Raw genomic sequence first — 15,248 nt, 5'->3', positions numbered from 1 at the left:
AATTCTTTATAGCATAACCCTCCAGCTTATCATAATTTCCTTCCACTGGAAGGATTTTCCAGTGGATGTGGCTTTGTTGTACTGAGCAGGTTTTAAAGCATAAAAATTGGAAAGTATTTTATGCTTTCCTTCAGGAAGGTAGGTAAAGGATGGGCAGTCATTTTGCTTTGGTTGTGGTATGGATTTGTTAAAACAACACAAATGTCTAGGCTCTCATTTGAGTAGTTCATCTATCTGGAGTCTGTCTATAGTAGGCTGGTATGAATTAAAGTAATATACTGATTGAGACTGGATGTAGCATTTCCAACAAAGATCCAGTTTGTACCCTCAGACCAGTAGTTTTTGTCAACAGGGACTGTCCAAATTGGTATGGAAACAATCATTGACAATAACAGACAAGGCTAGTGAAACATTTATGGGGAACATCCAAACGTCTGTACTTTATGGGACTGGTTTGAACCCGGCACCCCAGTTCATTGGTGGTTTCTGGTTTTAATAGATGAAAAAAGAGAAGAAAATAGAATTGGAATCAAATCAGGTGTCTACTGAGCCATGTAAATTACTAAGCTGAACTCCCATGGCAATGTTTAAATATCTTTTTAGCATACTGAGCCATAAAAGGTTTTTAAGTTTACTTGTGTTAGGAAAATGTGGTAGCAATTAATTTACCAACAACATGTTAGGGGTTTACAAGGTACCTTCATTTCATGGGTGGCTGGAAGATAGAACATGCTTTGATTATGTTGAATTTAAGAAGCCGCATGAATACTTAAGGCTTTTAAACTGGATGTTTTTGCTTTGTGATCTTATTTGAACTCTGGCCAACCATGATGAATGTTTTCTGTCTTACTGTATATTCTTGTGTCTTTGACCTCACAAGAGGCATGAAATAACAAATGTAGGTACTGGACTTTATTTACTTATTTACTTAGTAGTTAAAACAAGAAAGCAAACAAAACCATGATGTATTTCACCTCTTTTCCCCAGCACCCCCTTGACAAATGGCTGTTGGAACAGTGTTAAACTGTGACCTTAAAGCCACAGGCGTAATGAAACTCTGATCTGGCAGATGTGACAGACTCATCTTACATAAATCACTCTCTTTTGTCACTGCTGGCATATGGCCAATGAATCTTCTAATTATTGAATAGCTTTTATAGCCCCATTATTTATAATCACTTTTGGACAGCAGCTGGAAGACAAGGATGGGACAGAATGAAATGATATAGCACAAACTATTATCATTTGTCTAACAACTGCTGGGATTAGGAATATTTGATGATGATGTGGTTACCAGCGCAGTCTTGTTAAATAATAAAATTCTACTCAGCCTTCATTTTGTCTTCTAAGATGGGCTGCTGCCTACTGAACCTTGCCATGAAAATGATTATATTAATTGATCCAGAAATAGAATATGAGTCTCTCCAGACAGTCAAAATACATGCGTGAGTATCAGGGCCATCTTTACACGAGGACTTGAGGAAAATCCATTGCAAACATTAGTAAGGCACAGTGGTGGTGCCCTGGCACTATTGTGCCAAGTGCCGTATGGAAAAGTTTTAAGAAGTGGCTTCAGCTTCCCAGGAGCCCTGCATACACCCTGCTTTAGCAAGAATTTAGCAACAGATTGAGAAGTTGTTTAGTTACTTCATTAATATTTTAACATTTCTTTATAAAAACCTAGGGTGTGGTGGTTTTTTTAAGGGAGATGATTTTGAGAGAGATGACTGGTTTATAACCAGTTTGAGTTACTACACTTGATAATTAAGGGGAGCTCTTTTGGCTCTAATTGTAGATGAGTTTGCGTTGAGTCTGTCTGCTGGGTAGAGCAGCAGCCTTGGAGGAAGAAGCATGACTGAAGTCATCCAGGTTGTAAGGCCAATCAACTGAGATGGCAAATCCACTTGCTGCTTTAGAAGATGTGAGCTGCAGGTTCTCTGCTCATGCCTCTAAACAAGTGGGGTTTTTGTGGGTTTTTCTTTGGTTTGTTTTTTGTTGGGTTGATTTTTTTTTTTTTATTCCTTATCTGCAGTTCTGCATTTTGTAGCACAGAAATAAAACCCTGCCAACCATGATAACTTATTAATGTTTGTTAAATACCTTCAGATAGAGATCTTCAGATGAAAGACAGTATGTTATAATCAGGGGTTTATACTGCAAATCCAACATGTGCAATCTTTGTGTCTTTAAAAAATTGAATCCTTCCCTCTTGATGTAGACATCAGGGCGGCGAGAGAGAATCTTAATCCAGATGACTCTATGGCACTTTTATCCCTTTAGCGAGGCCTTTAACCTTTCATTGCTTCATGGCCCTGTTGTTTTGAAATGGTCTTTGTCTGCCCACAGAGAATCCTTCTGCTAAAGACGCCTTTAAATGGAGATCCCGACAAGAGAAGGGGGATTCTGCTGCAATTCAAGAATGGAAAATGGATTTTTCCAGTTCAGATGCTATCAGTCGCTGTGAATGTACCAATTGGTAGCCTTCCCAAAGAAGGCTAGAGCAAAAATATATACTAGTGTAAACCTGCTTATAGGATTGTAATATAGGTCAGAAACCACCGTGTCCCAGGCCTGACCCTGACCCATCTTCGCCCAAGCATCTATAGGCTCTGTCAGACTATAGCTATTTATCAGGATTATCTGTGACCATCTCAAAACATAAATGGGATAAAACAGCTGCAGTAATTCATATAAACATAAACGATAAAATGATAGTTTCCAACTGCATAAAACATGAGTTCAAAATACATCTTCAGAATATACATATTGCTCAGTTCTGGCACAGAGTATCTACAAGCTGGCAGGAAGGTGCTGTCTGCCCTGTGATGTTCACAGTTAGCTTTTTCTTGAAAAAAAATCAGATTTTGCTTGGTCATTTATGCAGTCTGCTTTCCTTACTGGAAGCCCATATGTCAATAAGGCAAGAGGCTTTCAGCCCCCCAGGTCTGCGCTGCTGCTCGCTGGTGGTAGCGCTCTCAGAGGTGGATGTTCTTATGCAGCAAAGACAGTGTTAGATCATCTCGCATGCAGATTTCTTCCCTGAAGAAACTGGAAATTGTAGCAATAAGCGTCAGAGTGTAATTTAAAGCATAGTTTCTCAAGTGACTTTAATATTAGGTAACTGTTGGAGGACAAATATGTGACAGAGGATTGTGGATTTGAAAGAAGTGTATTTAGAAACAGTCAATATTTTTCATTAATCACAAAAACATCTAGGCTACATATTTACCTGGACAAAATTGACAAGCACAGTTTATTGTTTCTCAGAAAACTGTATGTCAGTAATTTTTTTGTTATCTTTTTGTAATATGAAAGATGTTTTATTTCCCCCTTGGGTTTTGTTTTTGCTACTAAAATATTGTTGTTATAATGGTTTGGGAGGATGATTGATGTACTCTAAAATGCAATATAATAATTAAGAATAATTGAGAAAACCAGATATGTGGTGAGTTGCCCTTTGTTTCATTCGAAGATAAAGAAGGATTCAGATAATGATGGAAACATCTCAGATTTGGAGTAGTACTGTGGGTAGAGAACCAGTGGAAAGTTACTTCTCTATATCTTCACATAAAGAAAGGCATTGTTTTCATTCAGTAGGGAAAAAAAGGAAGGAAACTTGCAACAAAACCCAATTTTGAACATCTTTTTCTTCTAGAACTTTAAAATGTGTATTTTGTTGAGTTTAGTAGGAAAGAATTTCTTTATGCATTTTTTTTATATCTGATTTTCTAAAGCTAGATACATCAGCCTAATTTTGATTACAGAGATAAGAAGGTGATTTTTCTGTGTGCAAATAAATACATTTCCAACATATGCTGGCCAGCAGGAAGGAAGAGCTGAGTGCTGGCTCTTAAGACCTATATGCTTTGTTTTGGAAACTGCTGTTTCTGGGTTGCATCTTTTGTTCCTCCACTATTCTCACTGTAGGATCTCTTTACATGCTTTTAGCAGAGAAGAAAAGAAAGGATCTCAATAGAGTAAATGTAAAATCCAATCTCCTTGAGAACGGAGGAGTATTTTGAAGGATAGTAGTATACTTCTAGTTAACACAGCTCATCTCTAAGGAAACTGGTGTCAGGTATTTTCTTGAGCACAATTTATACATGGAATTAGACTTTTAAAAGGGAGGACTTTAGCATAAAATCAGGTGGTTCTGGAAACCCGGCCTTACACCCAGCCTGGTGGACAGAAGTCATCAGAGGGTGAGACTTGTTTTCAGATGAAGCATGCACGAGAAGGGGGTGTCCTTGAGGATCAGAATGAATTTTACTGCTACTATTTGCACACAGGAGGTTGCTGAGATGTCACTGGCATATCTTTCAGATTCTCACAAATAGCAAGTGCATACATTTAAGGCTCAAAAAGAGTTTACTAGAGTTTATAAACTTATGTCTAGCACTAGAATTTATTAAATAATGCCATTATCAAGCATGTGCCCTCTCAAGTCTGAGGAGATTCTTGGAAAAGATAATCAGAGTGGAGTGAAACATTTCAGATGGTGAAGAATCCAGAATGTTCCAGGGTGGATCCTTTTGGCAGCTTTCTACATGGCATTAGTTTCTGTGTTAGCTCATTTTCTTCCTCCATGCTCTGGAATGAGTTGCATGGGGTGAGCCTGCTTTTGTCCACAGCTGTGGACTCAGTGGCTGCTGAGCTGAGATAATCAGGGCTGCAAGAAGCCTTTATTTCCATCAAGAATGTTCTGGAATTTAGCAACAAAAATGTGGCTTAACAAGCATTTTTTGGTTGGTTTTTTTTCCTTTTTTTTTTTTTCTTCTCTCCATTTAAAATAAATGTAATATAAATGAGCAGCACTGTGAGCTCCCTGAGAGGACAATCATGTGAGTGTAAGTATTTCTATAGCCCCTATTTTTGCAACTGCCATCTTGGCTAGTGCATCCGTCACTCAGCTGGGAAATCCCAGCTACTGCATAAGCCAAATAACCAAACTTTCCAGCGGGGGCCTTAATAGACTGCGATGCTAGATGGAATAGGCACAGAGGGAAGCTAAAAGCAGATATCATCAGTAAATTGCATATTTTCTGTGGTCAAACAAGCTCTAGTTCAGCAGAGCTCTTTCACCTCTAGATATTATTGTGACATGAATCAGTATTTCAGGAGAAAGCCTATGATACATGCAGTTCAGTGCATTAATTTCTTCAATGGAATAAGCCCTTGCATGATGTCCAAACTGTTTGTCATATTTGTTCTTTTTGCTATGAGAAACCACCTTGTCTTACTATCTCTTGTGCAAAGAAAAATACGGACTGTTTAGTTAAGAGATAAAGAAATGCTTTATTATTTCTGCAGATGCTCTTTTTTTTTTTTTTTTTTTTTTTTGTGCCCAGTCACCCTCTGGAGTAAAACGATGTGGTATGAAATCAAACATCTGGAGTTTGGAGGGTCAGCTCTGGTACTGGAAAACTATAGTCCACAGGTCTACCAGGCCCTCCAAGTGCCTCCTGTGTGGGAAACCATTTTTATAGTGTAATAACCAGAGACCATTTGTTAGAAAATGGGTTGATAACCTGCTCTTGGAGTGAGGGGTGTTGCTGGGGTAACTTAGGGTAACGTGTTGAGCCAGTTTTATCTGCCTTAATTTCAGTTTTATTGTTTGAGCCATTTCTGTAATGAGCATCTTAGTCTTCAAAAATTTTGCTTCTTTTAATAGCTGGGCCTGCTGCCTAAGCCTTCCTTTCTTCATTAAGAAATTTAGTTAAAAAAAAAAAAGGTGTCTGGAGAACCTAAATACAAATCACCTATTTATTTTTTTAGATTTGACTTAGTGTTTCAAACTTCAGTTTTGTGTTTAGTTTTGTTTTTAAACTAACATTTCTGTTAAAATGTTGCAAGACTGCATTAGGCAGATAGGCTGTTCATGCCCATGGACATTTAAGGGTCTGCACTCTTTTTCTGATTTGTCTGGTACTGCTGCTGCCTCCCAGACCCACTGTCCAACTGCACTCCATTGCAGTATTATTATTCTTGATTTGTTCTGCAGTGGTTCCTAGAGGCTTCAGCCAGGAATCTGCAACTGTGATGCTATGTTCAGTGTCAAAAAGTATTGAGATGATCTCTGCATTACATATTCACAGTCCAAAAAACCGTAATGCAAATTATAAAAGACCATAGAAACAGCTGCAGTGGTTCAGCCCCAGGTCCATGTAGCCCAGTATTCTGGCTCCAGCTGTGGCCATAAATAAGATGCCTAGCAAAGGAAAGGAAAAGAGCAAATATTTTATATTCCCCTACTTCTTTTCCCAGGTCTTCCAGCCACCAGCAATTCATTTTCAGCTCAAGGGATTTCTTACACCCTCTTTTGCAACCCTGCAATGGGTCCGTCTTCCAAGTGCTTTTCCAGCCTTACCTTGGGACTCCTCAGTCAGCTTCTTGCATTGCACAGTGCTCTCACAGTGAACTACTGCCGCTGTTGCGTGGTTTTGAACCAAGCTCCCATTAGCTTTTGTTGGTGTCTCCTAGTCCTTGTGTTAGAAGAGGTGGGGAGCATCCAGTCCCCACCCCTGTGGGCATGTTGGAGACCAATGTCCGCAACAGGCTGCAGCATCCCAGCCCTTGTACGGCAACTGCTCCAGACTTCGATCATCCTGGTTGTGTTTCTCTGAAGCTTTTCCAGTGGGTCTCCCTCTCCTCTCCCTCTCCTCTTCAGAAGAGTTTCTATCCCTGTTCTCCGTATGTTCTTGTGGGGTTGTTTTTGCTTTTCAGTCAAATTAATGTCAATGTTATTCCAGACTTGGAAATATTTAATTTCTGGGAAAAGACTTCATAAGTTGCTCCAGTTGATATATTCTGCTGCAAGAAAGGATTTGGTATTCAGCAACTAACAATGTTCATGAACAACTACGTTTCTTTTTGGTTTATGGGTTTTTTAGTTTTGTTTTCAAATAATTTATCTTTATTCTCACACACTTCTGAAAGTGTTCAAACGGGGAAATAAATAGATTTAAGTGAAGAGTCTTGGTATTCATTCTGTTGTTTTTAAGGACTTTGGGTACTCTTAACTCCTTCAGTCAGTTCTTTTCTAACTCCTACTGTGTGCTGGGGTAGATACCAAAGCACTTGTTTGATTTTTGTGCCGTGTTCAGCTGTGTTAGTACCTCCAATGGAAGCGGCCTTTGCCTTCTGTCTGTCTGCCCAGCTCACCCTCCAGTGAGTTGCAAAAGCAATATTCTACCTATATTATTTTTCTTCTTTTTCACATCATCTGTCTTTCTCCATTTGCTCAGACAAATAAGTGATAAAAGGGAATGATGATCTGTTTAACACCACAGGAAGAAAGATGCATTATGAGACAAGAGAGACCTCTTGTTTACAGCAAGTTATTTTTGGTAATTAGCCATTTGTAGAGGAAGATGAGCCTCCGCTCGTAAAGTCAGCATGCCATAATTTAGGGGACTCTGAATGGAAGTCTAACATTTGCCAGAATTGGAAATGTTAATTGTGTGCATTTAGAAATAAATAAATGGCTGTTTTTTCTTTGCAGGAAGCAGACTGAACAAAGACCTGAGACATTATCTCAACCAGAGGTTTCAGAAAGGATCGCCGGATCACGATCTGCAGCAGACTATTAGAGATAACCTTTATCGCCATGCTGTGCCTTGTAAGTAACAAAACATTGACCTGGTGAATTAAGTGTAATAGAATTTAGGGGTTTTTTTGAGGCAGTCTTCAGATGATAGCGTGCGTGGCTCCAGGGGAGACTCAGTTGGCAGCTTGGGTGGACTTCTGTGTGTGAGAGCAGATAGGGTTCAGGTAGGGTTGAAAAGGAAACCAGTTTATCCCTAAACTCTGCTTTTTTTGATGACCTTTTTGGAACAGTTGATGGTTTGATGCAAACCTGTGATGCTTACTGTGTAGAAAAAAACCCCAAAAAAACAGCCATGAAGTGAGTACTTGCCTTAGAAATTGTCTTCATTAATATCATTATAGTGGAAGTGCCTTTATTTGTTTGAAATCTATGAATAAAAAAACCTGCTTTTATTTCCATTTCCTTAGCCGAACTTTGTCTGATGCTTATTTAACGTGTAAAATTGAACAGCACTTTATGGCTGGGTGCCATTGTAGCAAACAACTGCCACTTTTGGAAGGTCATCCTCGATTCAAGTAGGAGATAAGCAGCAACAGTTAGTGAAGCTGAGAAAGAAATGCTCTTTTTCACCAAAAAAACAACCAGGAGGAAAACTGAGAAGTTTAAAGAGTGGTAATCTTTAGAAGTTCAGAATCTTTACCCACAATCAGACTGTCCTTGGCACTTTGGGAAGATGTACAAAGGGTGGAGAATGATGCTATTTCATTGCGTCTCTATTTGGCATTCCCCAGCTGCCAGGAGAGGCTATTCAAAAAAAAAAAAAAAAAAGGTTTTTTTGCTTAACTGAGCTGTGGGGATAATGGTATGCCTTCCGGATCAGGCTGGAATAAGAACTAGTAAACATCTTAGTTACAGCATACTGAGATGAGCAGCAAAATATTTTGAAGTTTTTTATCTCAACATGAATCAGAGGTTGTTTATCCTGGTAGACTTATATAAATATTGAATAATGATGTTGCCACTCAAAAATCGGTATTTGCCAACAAATATCACATAATGGTACATAGAGTAATAGCCATTTTCAATCTAAGTGTCGTGTGCAGGAGAACTGTGTAGGACCACAGTTAAAATTATGTAGTAACACTGACAAATGTTGATTCTTCAAATGACAGATGCTGTATATCACTATTGAGTTTATTCTCATTTTATCAGTGGAAAGCATGGACCAAATTACATTTAAAGTGCTGTGCATGGACATAAGAATAAATATGGATTATTATTTTCTATTGAACACTTCCATTTTCCATTTTGTCAATGTGAAATATGATTAGTTTTCAGTCATCTAACTTGCCAGGCTGCAGGTTTTTAAAGCACACTGCGAAAAGTGCCTTCTAGGAGAACACGTGCAGTGTTAGGCTCGGGAGATGCAATGTCGTGATGCTAATGTCCTTCTGTCTATGTGTTATATTCCAGTTTCTAAAGCAGCAAATAAAGCAAATGAGCGTACGTTCTGTGGAAGCATTTTGTGCGTTACCAAGGCTACATTTTGAAATGCTTCCCATTGATTCTTTTCTCTGATTTATTGAACTTGATGGTGAGCTAAACTGCTTGGGCTCGTTAAAGACTTTTGATTCGAAATTAAGAGTAGTGAAAGTGATTCCTGCATTTTAGGAATAGCTGGGGGAAATATGGGTTGTCAATGTATTAATAACAACATCAGTACTTATGTTCCATTTATGAAACAAATGGAAAACTCTGAGAAGTGGAGTTAGTTATTGTGTGTCTCCATACTTTGAGTTGTAAAGCAGTAGCATTTAGTCTTTTTATGTATTGTGGGGGTGGTATTAGCAGTAGCTTTTAAGTATGATGCTAATATTCATATGTGAATCTGAATGAGACTGCTGCACATGCAGTGGGTTGGGATGCTTTACAGGTCTGGAGATTAATCTAGCCGTACACTCATATTTTTATTCCTTGGTACACGTGACCAGTAAATCCAGAGCCCTGGACCAATCTCTAGTGCTAATGGATTATGAAGTCTTGTACTTTGAAAATGGAATTCCCTGCTGATTATGTGGTAAACACGAACAAGAACGCAAGGTCACTTGGACTGAGTATGCTTGGCCTGATGACTGCTTTTTGTTGCACTAATATAAGGGCTAAATTAAGTGATAATTAGTAAATGCAAAATGGAGAAAGGTGATGTTAACCAGTTCTTCCCCAGAAATTCTAGTAAGAATCCCACGTGGTTCAGCTCTGGCTAGTTTGGTACAGGTGGTGAGAAGACCCAGAGGGCTTCTGTTTCCTACAAAGCCACGTGCCAGTTGCGTGCTTGGCTGATGCAGGAACTGAGTGAAGGCACGGCTATAGCTTTTACAGAAAATAGAGGTCAAGCAGAGGGGAGGAAAGATGCAGAAAGTTTGTCTTGACCTCATTATTTCACATGACAATGACACACTGCTTAAGCATCATTTAGATTTTTACTTTAGGAGAGTTGGTTAAGAGTTTGCTTTATTTTCTGGTGAACAGTCAAGGGTAAGAGAATGTGATGGTCAGCTCCCAAAGGGCATATGAGCGTTGCCTAAATGAGTGACATGAGAATGGTTTTCTGAGACCAGAGGACTTCATCCCTAAACATAGGAGCTATCATAAAGAAATGAGACCTTGAAACGGACCCAGAAGTGAAGTATTATTGAAATAAGTAGATGAACCATATGGTTATTTTTGCAAGCGGAAGTCTTCCCCTGCTTCGCAGTGCCCTCTGCCCCTCCAGCACGCTTTCTCTCAGTCTTTGTACCCTCAGCTCGCTCCCCATTGAGCTGTTTTTTTTCTGCAAAGATCTGTAGTAAACAACAGCTGTGACAAGCTTCCAGGTGGCCTCCAAGTTTGGTTGTCGTGCCGTCGTGAGTGCTCTGCTGTTACTATCGCACCAAACCCACGGGTTTATTTACAGACCCAAAGTGTTCTCCTCTGGAATTTACAACTTCAGCAATCTAGGACCAAGCCAGAGGAAGAAGGAGAGGCAGGACACCTTATTTATGTATTTGGATGGTGCATAAGTGCTTATGAATCCATGCATTTACAATGTGCAAATCTTTGAAAGAGTTAGTGTAGTTCAGCCATTGAACTAGATTTTATTTTAGCTGAGCCAACTGTGTGTTATTTCCTTCACTTTCTTCCTGATGCTCTCATTTCACTTCACATGTTCACTTTACATGCTGGGTCAGAGACCTTTTTTTAGAGTATTTTTGTCTCCTGTGTAAGAAAAATCAGCACTTAAAACTTGAGCGAAGTTATTCTCCTTACATGTTCAGATAAATAACTGTTTGCATTCCTAGCATGTAGAATCCACTGTCAAAGCTAGAAAAAACCCTCAAGTACATCATCCAGATTAGCAAGATGTTGGTTCAATCTCTAGCTTTCCCCTTTGCCTTGGGTTTTTTTTTTTTTTTTGAAGCACCACATTTTTCCTGTTTTCTGATGTGCCTAATGAAGATCACCAGAAATAATGCTCTATTTGTGGGCTAGTTAATGGCTCCATTGAGCTTGGAGTAGACTGTGAGTTGGCAACAATTTCATGATTACCGATTGCCATGACTGTACCAGAAGTGCTTTGACTGATGTAGAGACTTAGCCCACAGCTTATTTCTTGGGTGGATTTCACTTATTCCAGCTCAATTTTGCTAGCCTAAACACTTAAGAGCAAAAGCGCAGGTTTACCAACTGTGTGAGGCATCTTGCTGGGGCATCTTGTGGCATGTCAGGGTCCACCTGTGCTAACAGAAGTTGATGTGACTTTGAGCCTGAGAGTCTGTGATGTAGAGTGTGTTGACATCCTGGCTTTAGGTTTTGGAGTGTTTCTAGGAGCAGAACTCTCCCAAACAGGATTGGTGTATGTGAAGGTTTGCTTAGTGGAAAATGAGATTAGTTGGAAGTACGTGTAAGAATATATCCATTAAACAGGTGTTTCCAAGTAGCCTTGCCCTGGGATATCTGTGCAATAGTGTTAATTGAGAAAGTAAGTTGCTATCACATATCTTTAACGTTACAGTGCAGCAGCATGTCTAAACCACTGTTCACGGAAGGCTGACCAGACAGGATTATCTTCCTCATTTTGAAATGATGGTAGATGGCATCTGTTTAAAATAAACAAGCAGTACTGGCCATTTGTCCTAGTTGCTTCTTCTCAACAACCTGACAGCAGTTTTCTTTTCAAAGAGAAAGAGAGGAATCACAGAGATGATATTATTTCCATAAAAGCTTATCTCAGCATGGTCTTTTTTTTCCTCTGATCACGTTTACTTGATCCTCCGCTTGTTTCAGTCTCACGTGACGTGTAGAGGCAGCTATTGTGGGTCTGGCAAGCTGTACCTTTGCTTGCCAAAACAGTATATCCAGTGCAGGCATGATCGGTGGTCACCTCCCTGTTCTTGTATTCTGCATTGTCTTATTTCAATACGGTGCAATTCATTTCTTTGCCAGGCTGTAGTCTTCAGAAGCAAAACTGCAGAAAGTGCAAGGTCTTTTTGATGGTAGATGAAACGCGGACAATGTAATGGCTAGCCTAGAGTTAAGTCTTAGATGTCAGCCTAGACGCTATGTGGCAAGCTTTTTTTTTTTTTTTTCTTCCTCTTCTTCCCAAAATTGGCTTTTAAAACCTCAGGAGGTCATCATTCAACAGTTGATTCACTTTCCCAAAACAAGTACCTGCCCTGGGATTAATTGGCTGGAGATTTTAACGTTAGAGATTTACCACTTTCATTTCTGCTGTCTGTTCTCTCACCTTCCCAGAGTTTGATCTGTTCCTCTGTCTTCAATTACAGAACAGTAGCTCCAACTGTTGTGGTTAGTCTTACAGAGGAGTGTGGAGCAAAATGGAAAGAAATGGATAAAAATCAATAGTGTAAGTGTCGAGTGATCTGTAAGGAGGCTTAGAAAAAGACAATGACACCCAGGCACCTGGCTGGCCTGAGCTCTCTCACATGTGAGAATAAGGTGGTTTTTTTTTTATATTCCAAGTGATCTGCTGATGCAAAAGAAAAGTCTCCTTTCTAAGGAAAGCCAATAATATTGAACAAGGCAACTTCACAGTATTTACAGGACAAACTTTAGTAAGTGAATGTAGAAGAGCACATTGAACCTTGTTATCTGAATTAAGTGTTTTCATGGATAATTGAAGTACTAAAGGGTAGTTTAGTTGCTCCAGGAGTTGGATAAGCTGCTACATGCATAGCCACCATCATCTGCAGCTAATGGAGAACTAGAGAGACTAAATGGGCTGGGGTGTGATGAAACTGCTGTCAAACATGCAACTTAGGTGATTTCCCAGGATACCTTCTAAAGTCCTGTAGCTCTGAGTTCCCTGTAATTATTTCTGAACTTCAGAATGAATTGATAGAAGGGATATGCAAACCAGCTTACAGAAGGTTCTGTTCTTTAGAGTATTGACTATAATAGTGTATCAGCATTGTTGAAAAATTGTTGAAGTATAGCAGAAAGACCTTTATGTTACAAATGCGTGTGTTTTTACATGTGGGGATATTTGAGTCACAATTTCAAAGTTATTTTTAGTTACTAATTTTTATTAGGGATAAACAGAATCACTGACAGTGCACATTATTTTTCTTCACAGGCAATAAATCATCAGTTTATGTACACAAATGTTCTTTGAATTCTCAAAAGCTTTCCAGACCTGCAGCCGTATTTATTATCCAAGTACCTTTTGTTGCAGTTCCCTTCCTAGAGGTGTAATTCTGCTTTTGTAATGAGAAGTTGCAGTGCCCATGAAAAATTCATTTGAAGGCCCACACTGATAAGGTGATGAACAGCAGACTGATCTTTTTTCTAACACATGAAAAATAATTAATTGTTTTACAAGATTTATGTTATGAAAAAGTTTTATATATTTTTAAAATAGTGCCCTTATCACTAGGGTGCAACATACAGGTATCAGCAGTATAAAAATCATTTTTCTCAAGAACGTTTGTTTGTGAGTTAATCTAGCTCTGAAGAATATGAGGCATATTTTCCATGCCAGCTAATGTACACACATTTACTTTTTCCTATATTTTCAGCAGGGACTGTATTCTGAGTACAACCAGTGGCTTTAGAAAATCCTTGTAGCTGTGTTCCAGCGAGTGCAGAATTGCAGCAGAGTCCCCTGCAGTTTTCAGGGATATAATTATTTCACATATTAGTGAACCAGATGTGTTCTCACTTTTGAGAGAGAAAAATGCCCTGTTTTGAGCAACAGGCCCAATATTTCTCTAGTTTAGTTCCTTTCAGTACAAGTCATTTCTGTTTAATCTAGGAGACTTCAGACCTTTTTTTCCATCTGGTCTGTCCTTTCAGATCAATAGTGCATTTTGTGCCAGTGGAACTATTGGGTATTTTTTTTCTTTTTTTTTTACATTTGGAAATAAAAGCACTTATGATAGCAAATATTGCTCCATCTGCTTACCCATTTGTGAGGAATAGCTTTTTTGTATTTCACTGTACACCCAGTTGAAATTGCATGAGGCACCAGAGAACAGTACAAAGCAGAAGAGCTCAGCCTTATGGGCTCTCCCATGCCATTTGCCAAAGGAGATTTGGGTAAGAAGTGTGGGAAGAGATTACACGGCTAGTTTTCTTTGTTTTCTTTGTTAGTCCCCAGTGTACTTAATTTTGAGTTTTTTCATTGCGGTTGCTTTGTAGTATGGCAAAGCATCTGCGAGTGGGTATTTAGGTAGTGCAAACAATGTCTGTGCATATGTTTTAAAACGTAAAGGTTTCTAAGGTGGTGTGTCTCTGGGAAAGCAGAAAGTGCATCAGAGCTGAGAGCAGGTACTGCTGTTTGGAGGTTGAAGGGGTGGAGAAGAATTACCCCACATGATTTACTTCAAAACTGGCTCTGTCCTGCCGTAGTTTTTCATATGATGTCCCAGGGTCCTGATTAGATCTGTTGTGATGGTTGCAGTGTCCCAACTTTTGGTTTCATCGAGGCGGTTTGATTTCTTTTCAACTACTACCATGTTATCTGTTCAAGGTTTACAGTGTATTGATTATGCTACAAGACCAGAGAATGAGTGTTCCAGGCAAAAGGAGCAGTTTAAAATGAGGAAAAATTAAATGTGTACCTGTTCGTTAACTTATTCTTTCCTCTCACGTTTGCGTTTGGGATTCACATTTAGTATTTCATGATGAACTCCCTCTAGAAGGCACCCATCGTTTTGTATAGGTATGTTTGTGCTTGGATGTGTTGATTTGCATGGTGGTTTCGCAGTTGCAAAAGTCCCATGCTTCTTTCAGCAAAGATGTCAGTACTTAAAAGAGGACACCTGAAAATCCCATTTATGTGATTCTTTTCTATATGATTTATATATTATTCTGGTCCAGTGTGGTACCTGCAATGTAGTGTGGACAAAAAGCAGTGGCATTGCAGGGGAGGAAATGCCTGTGTGATTCCCCGTCACATATATTGCTACCGTGACAGTCTCTGAGCCCAGGAGGGCAATGGCAGATGCAAGCTCCTGACGGTTTGATGGGGTTGCAGACTTGCTACATTTCATCTTCAAACAATTATCCTTTTTTTAACATTACCATGCTTCTTCACATAAAGCGTGCTGTATTTGTCCTCTAAATCCTTTCTCTTTTTATTTCAGCAGAGAGGAGATTAGCTGTGTAATCATTTATAAAGCTGTTTAGATTGTGCTAGCTGGTT

The 15,248-nt window shown here is 39.2% G+C and overlaps 1 protein-coding gene across 24 annotated transcripts in view; it reads left to right on the top strand.

The window, feature by feature from the left end:
* Positions 1-15,248, top strand: part of MAGI1 (membrane associated guanylate kinase, WW and PDZ domain containing 1) — a 355,964-nt gene that overhangs the window by 174,713 nt on the left and 166,003 nt on the right. For all 24 annotated transcript variants that reach the window (XM_074879067.1, XM_074879066.1, XM_074879065.1 and 21 more), the window contains exon 2: positions 7,502-7,618. In XM_074879067.1, the coding sequence (XP_074735168.1) occupies positions 7,502-7,618 (117 nt within the window). The remainder of the gene's footprint in view (positions 1-7,501; positions 7,619-15,248) is intronic.

This window comes from Strix uralensis, chromosome 10 (assembly GCF_047716275.1).
Source record: "Strix uralensis isolate ZFMK-TIS-50842 chromosome 10, bStrUra1, whole genome shotgun sequence".
Classification (NCBI taxonomy): Eukaryota; Metazoa; Chordata; class Aves; order Strigiformes; family Strigidae; genus Strix; species Strix uralensis.
This window is presented reverse-complemented; position numbering and strand designations above follow the sequence as displayed.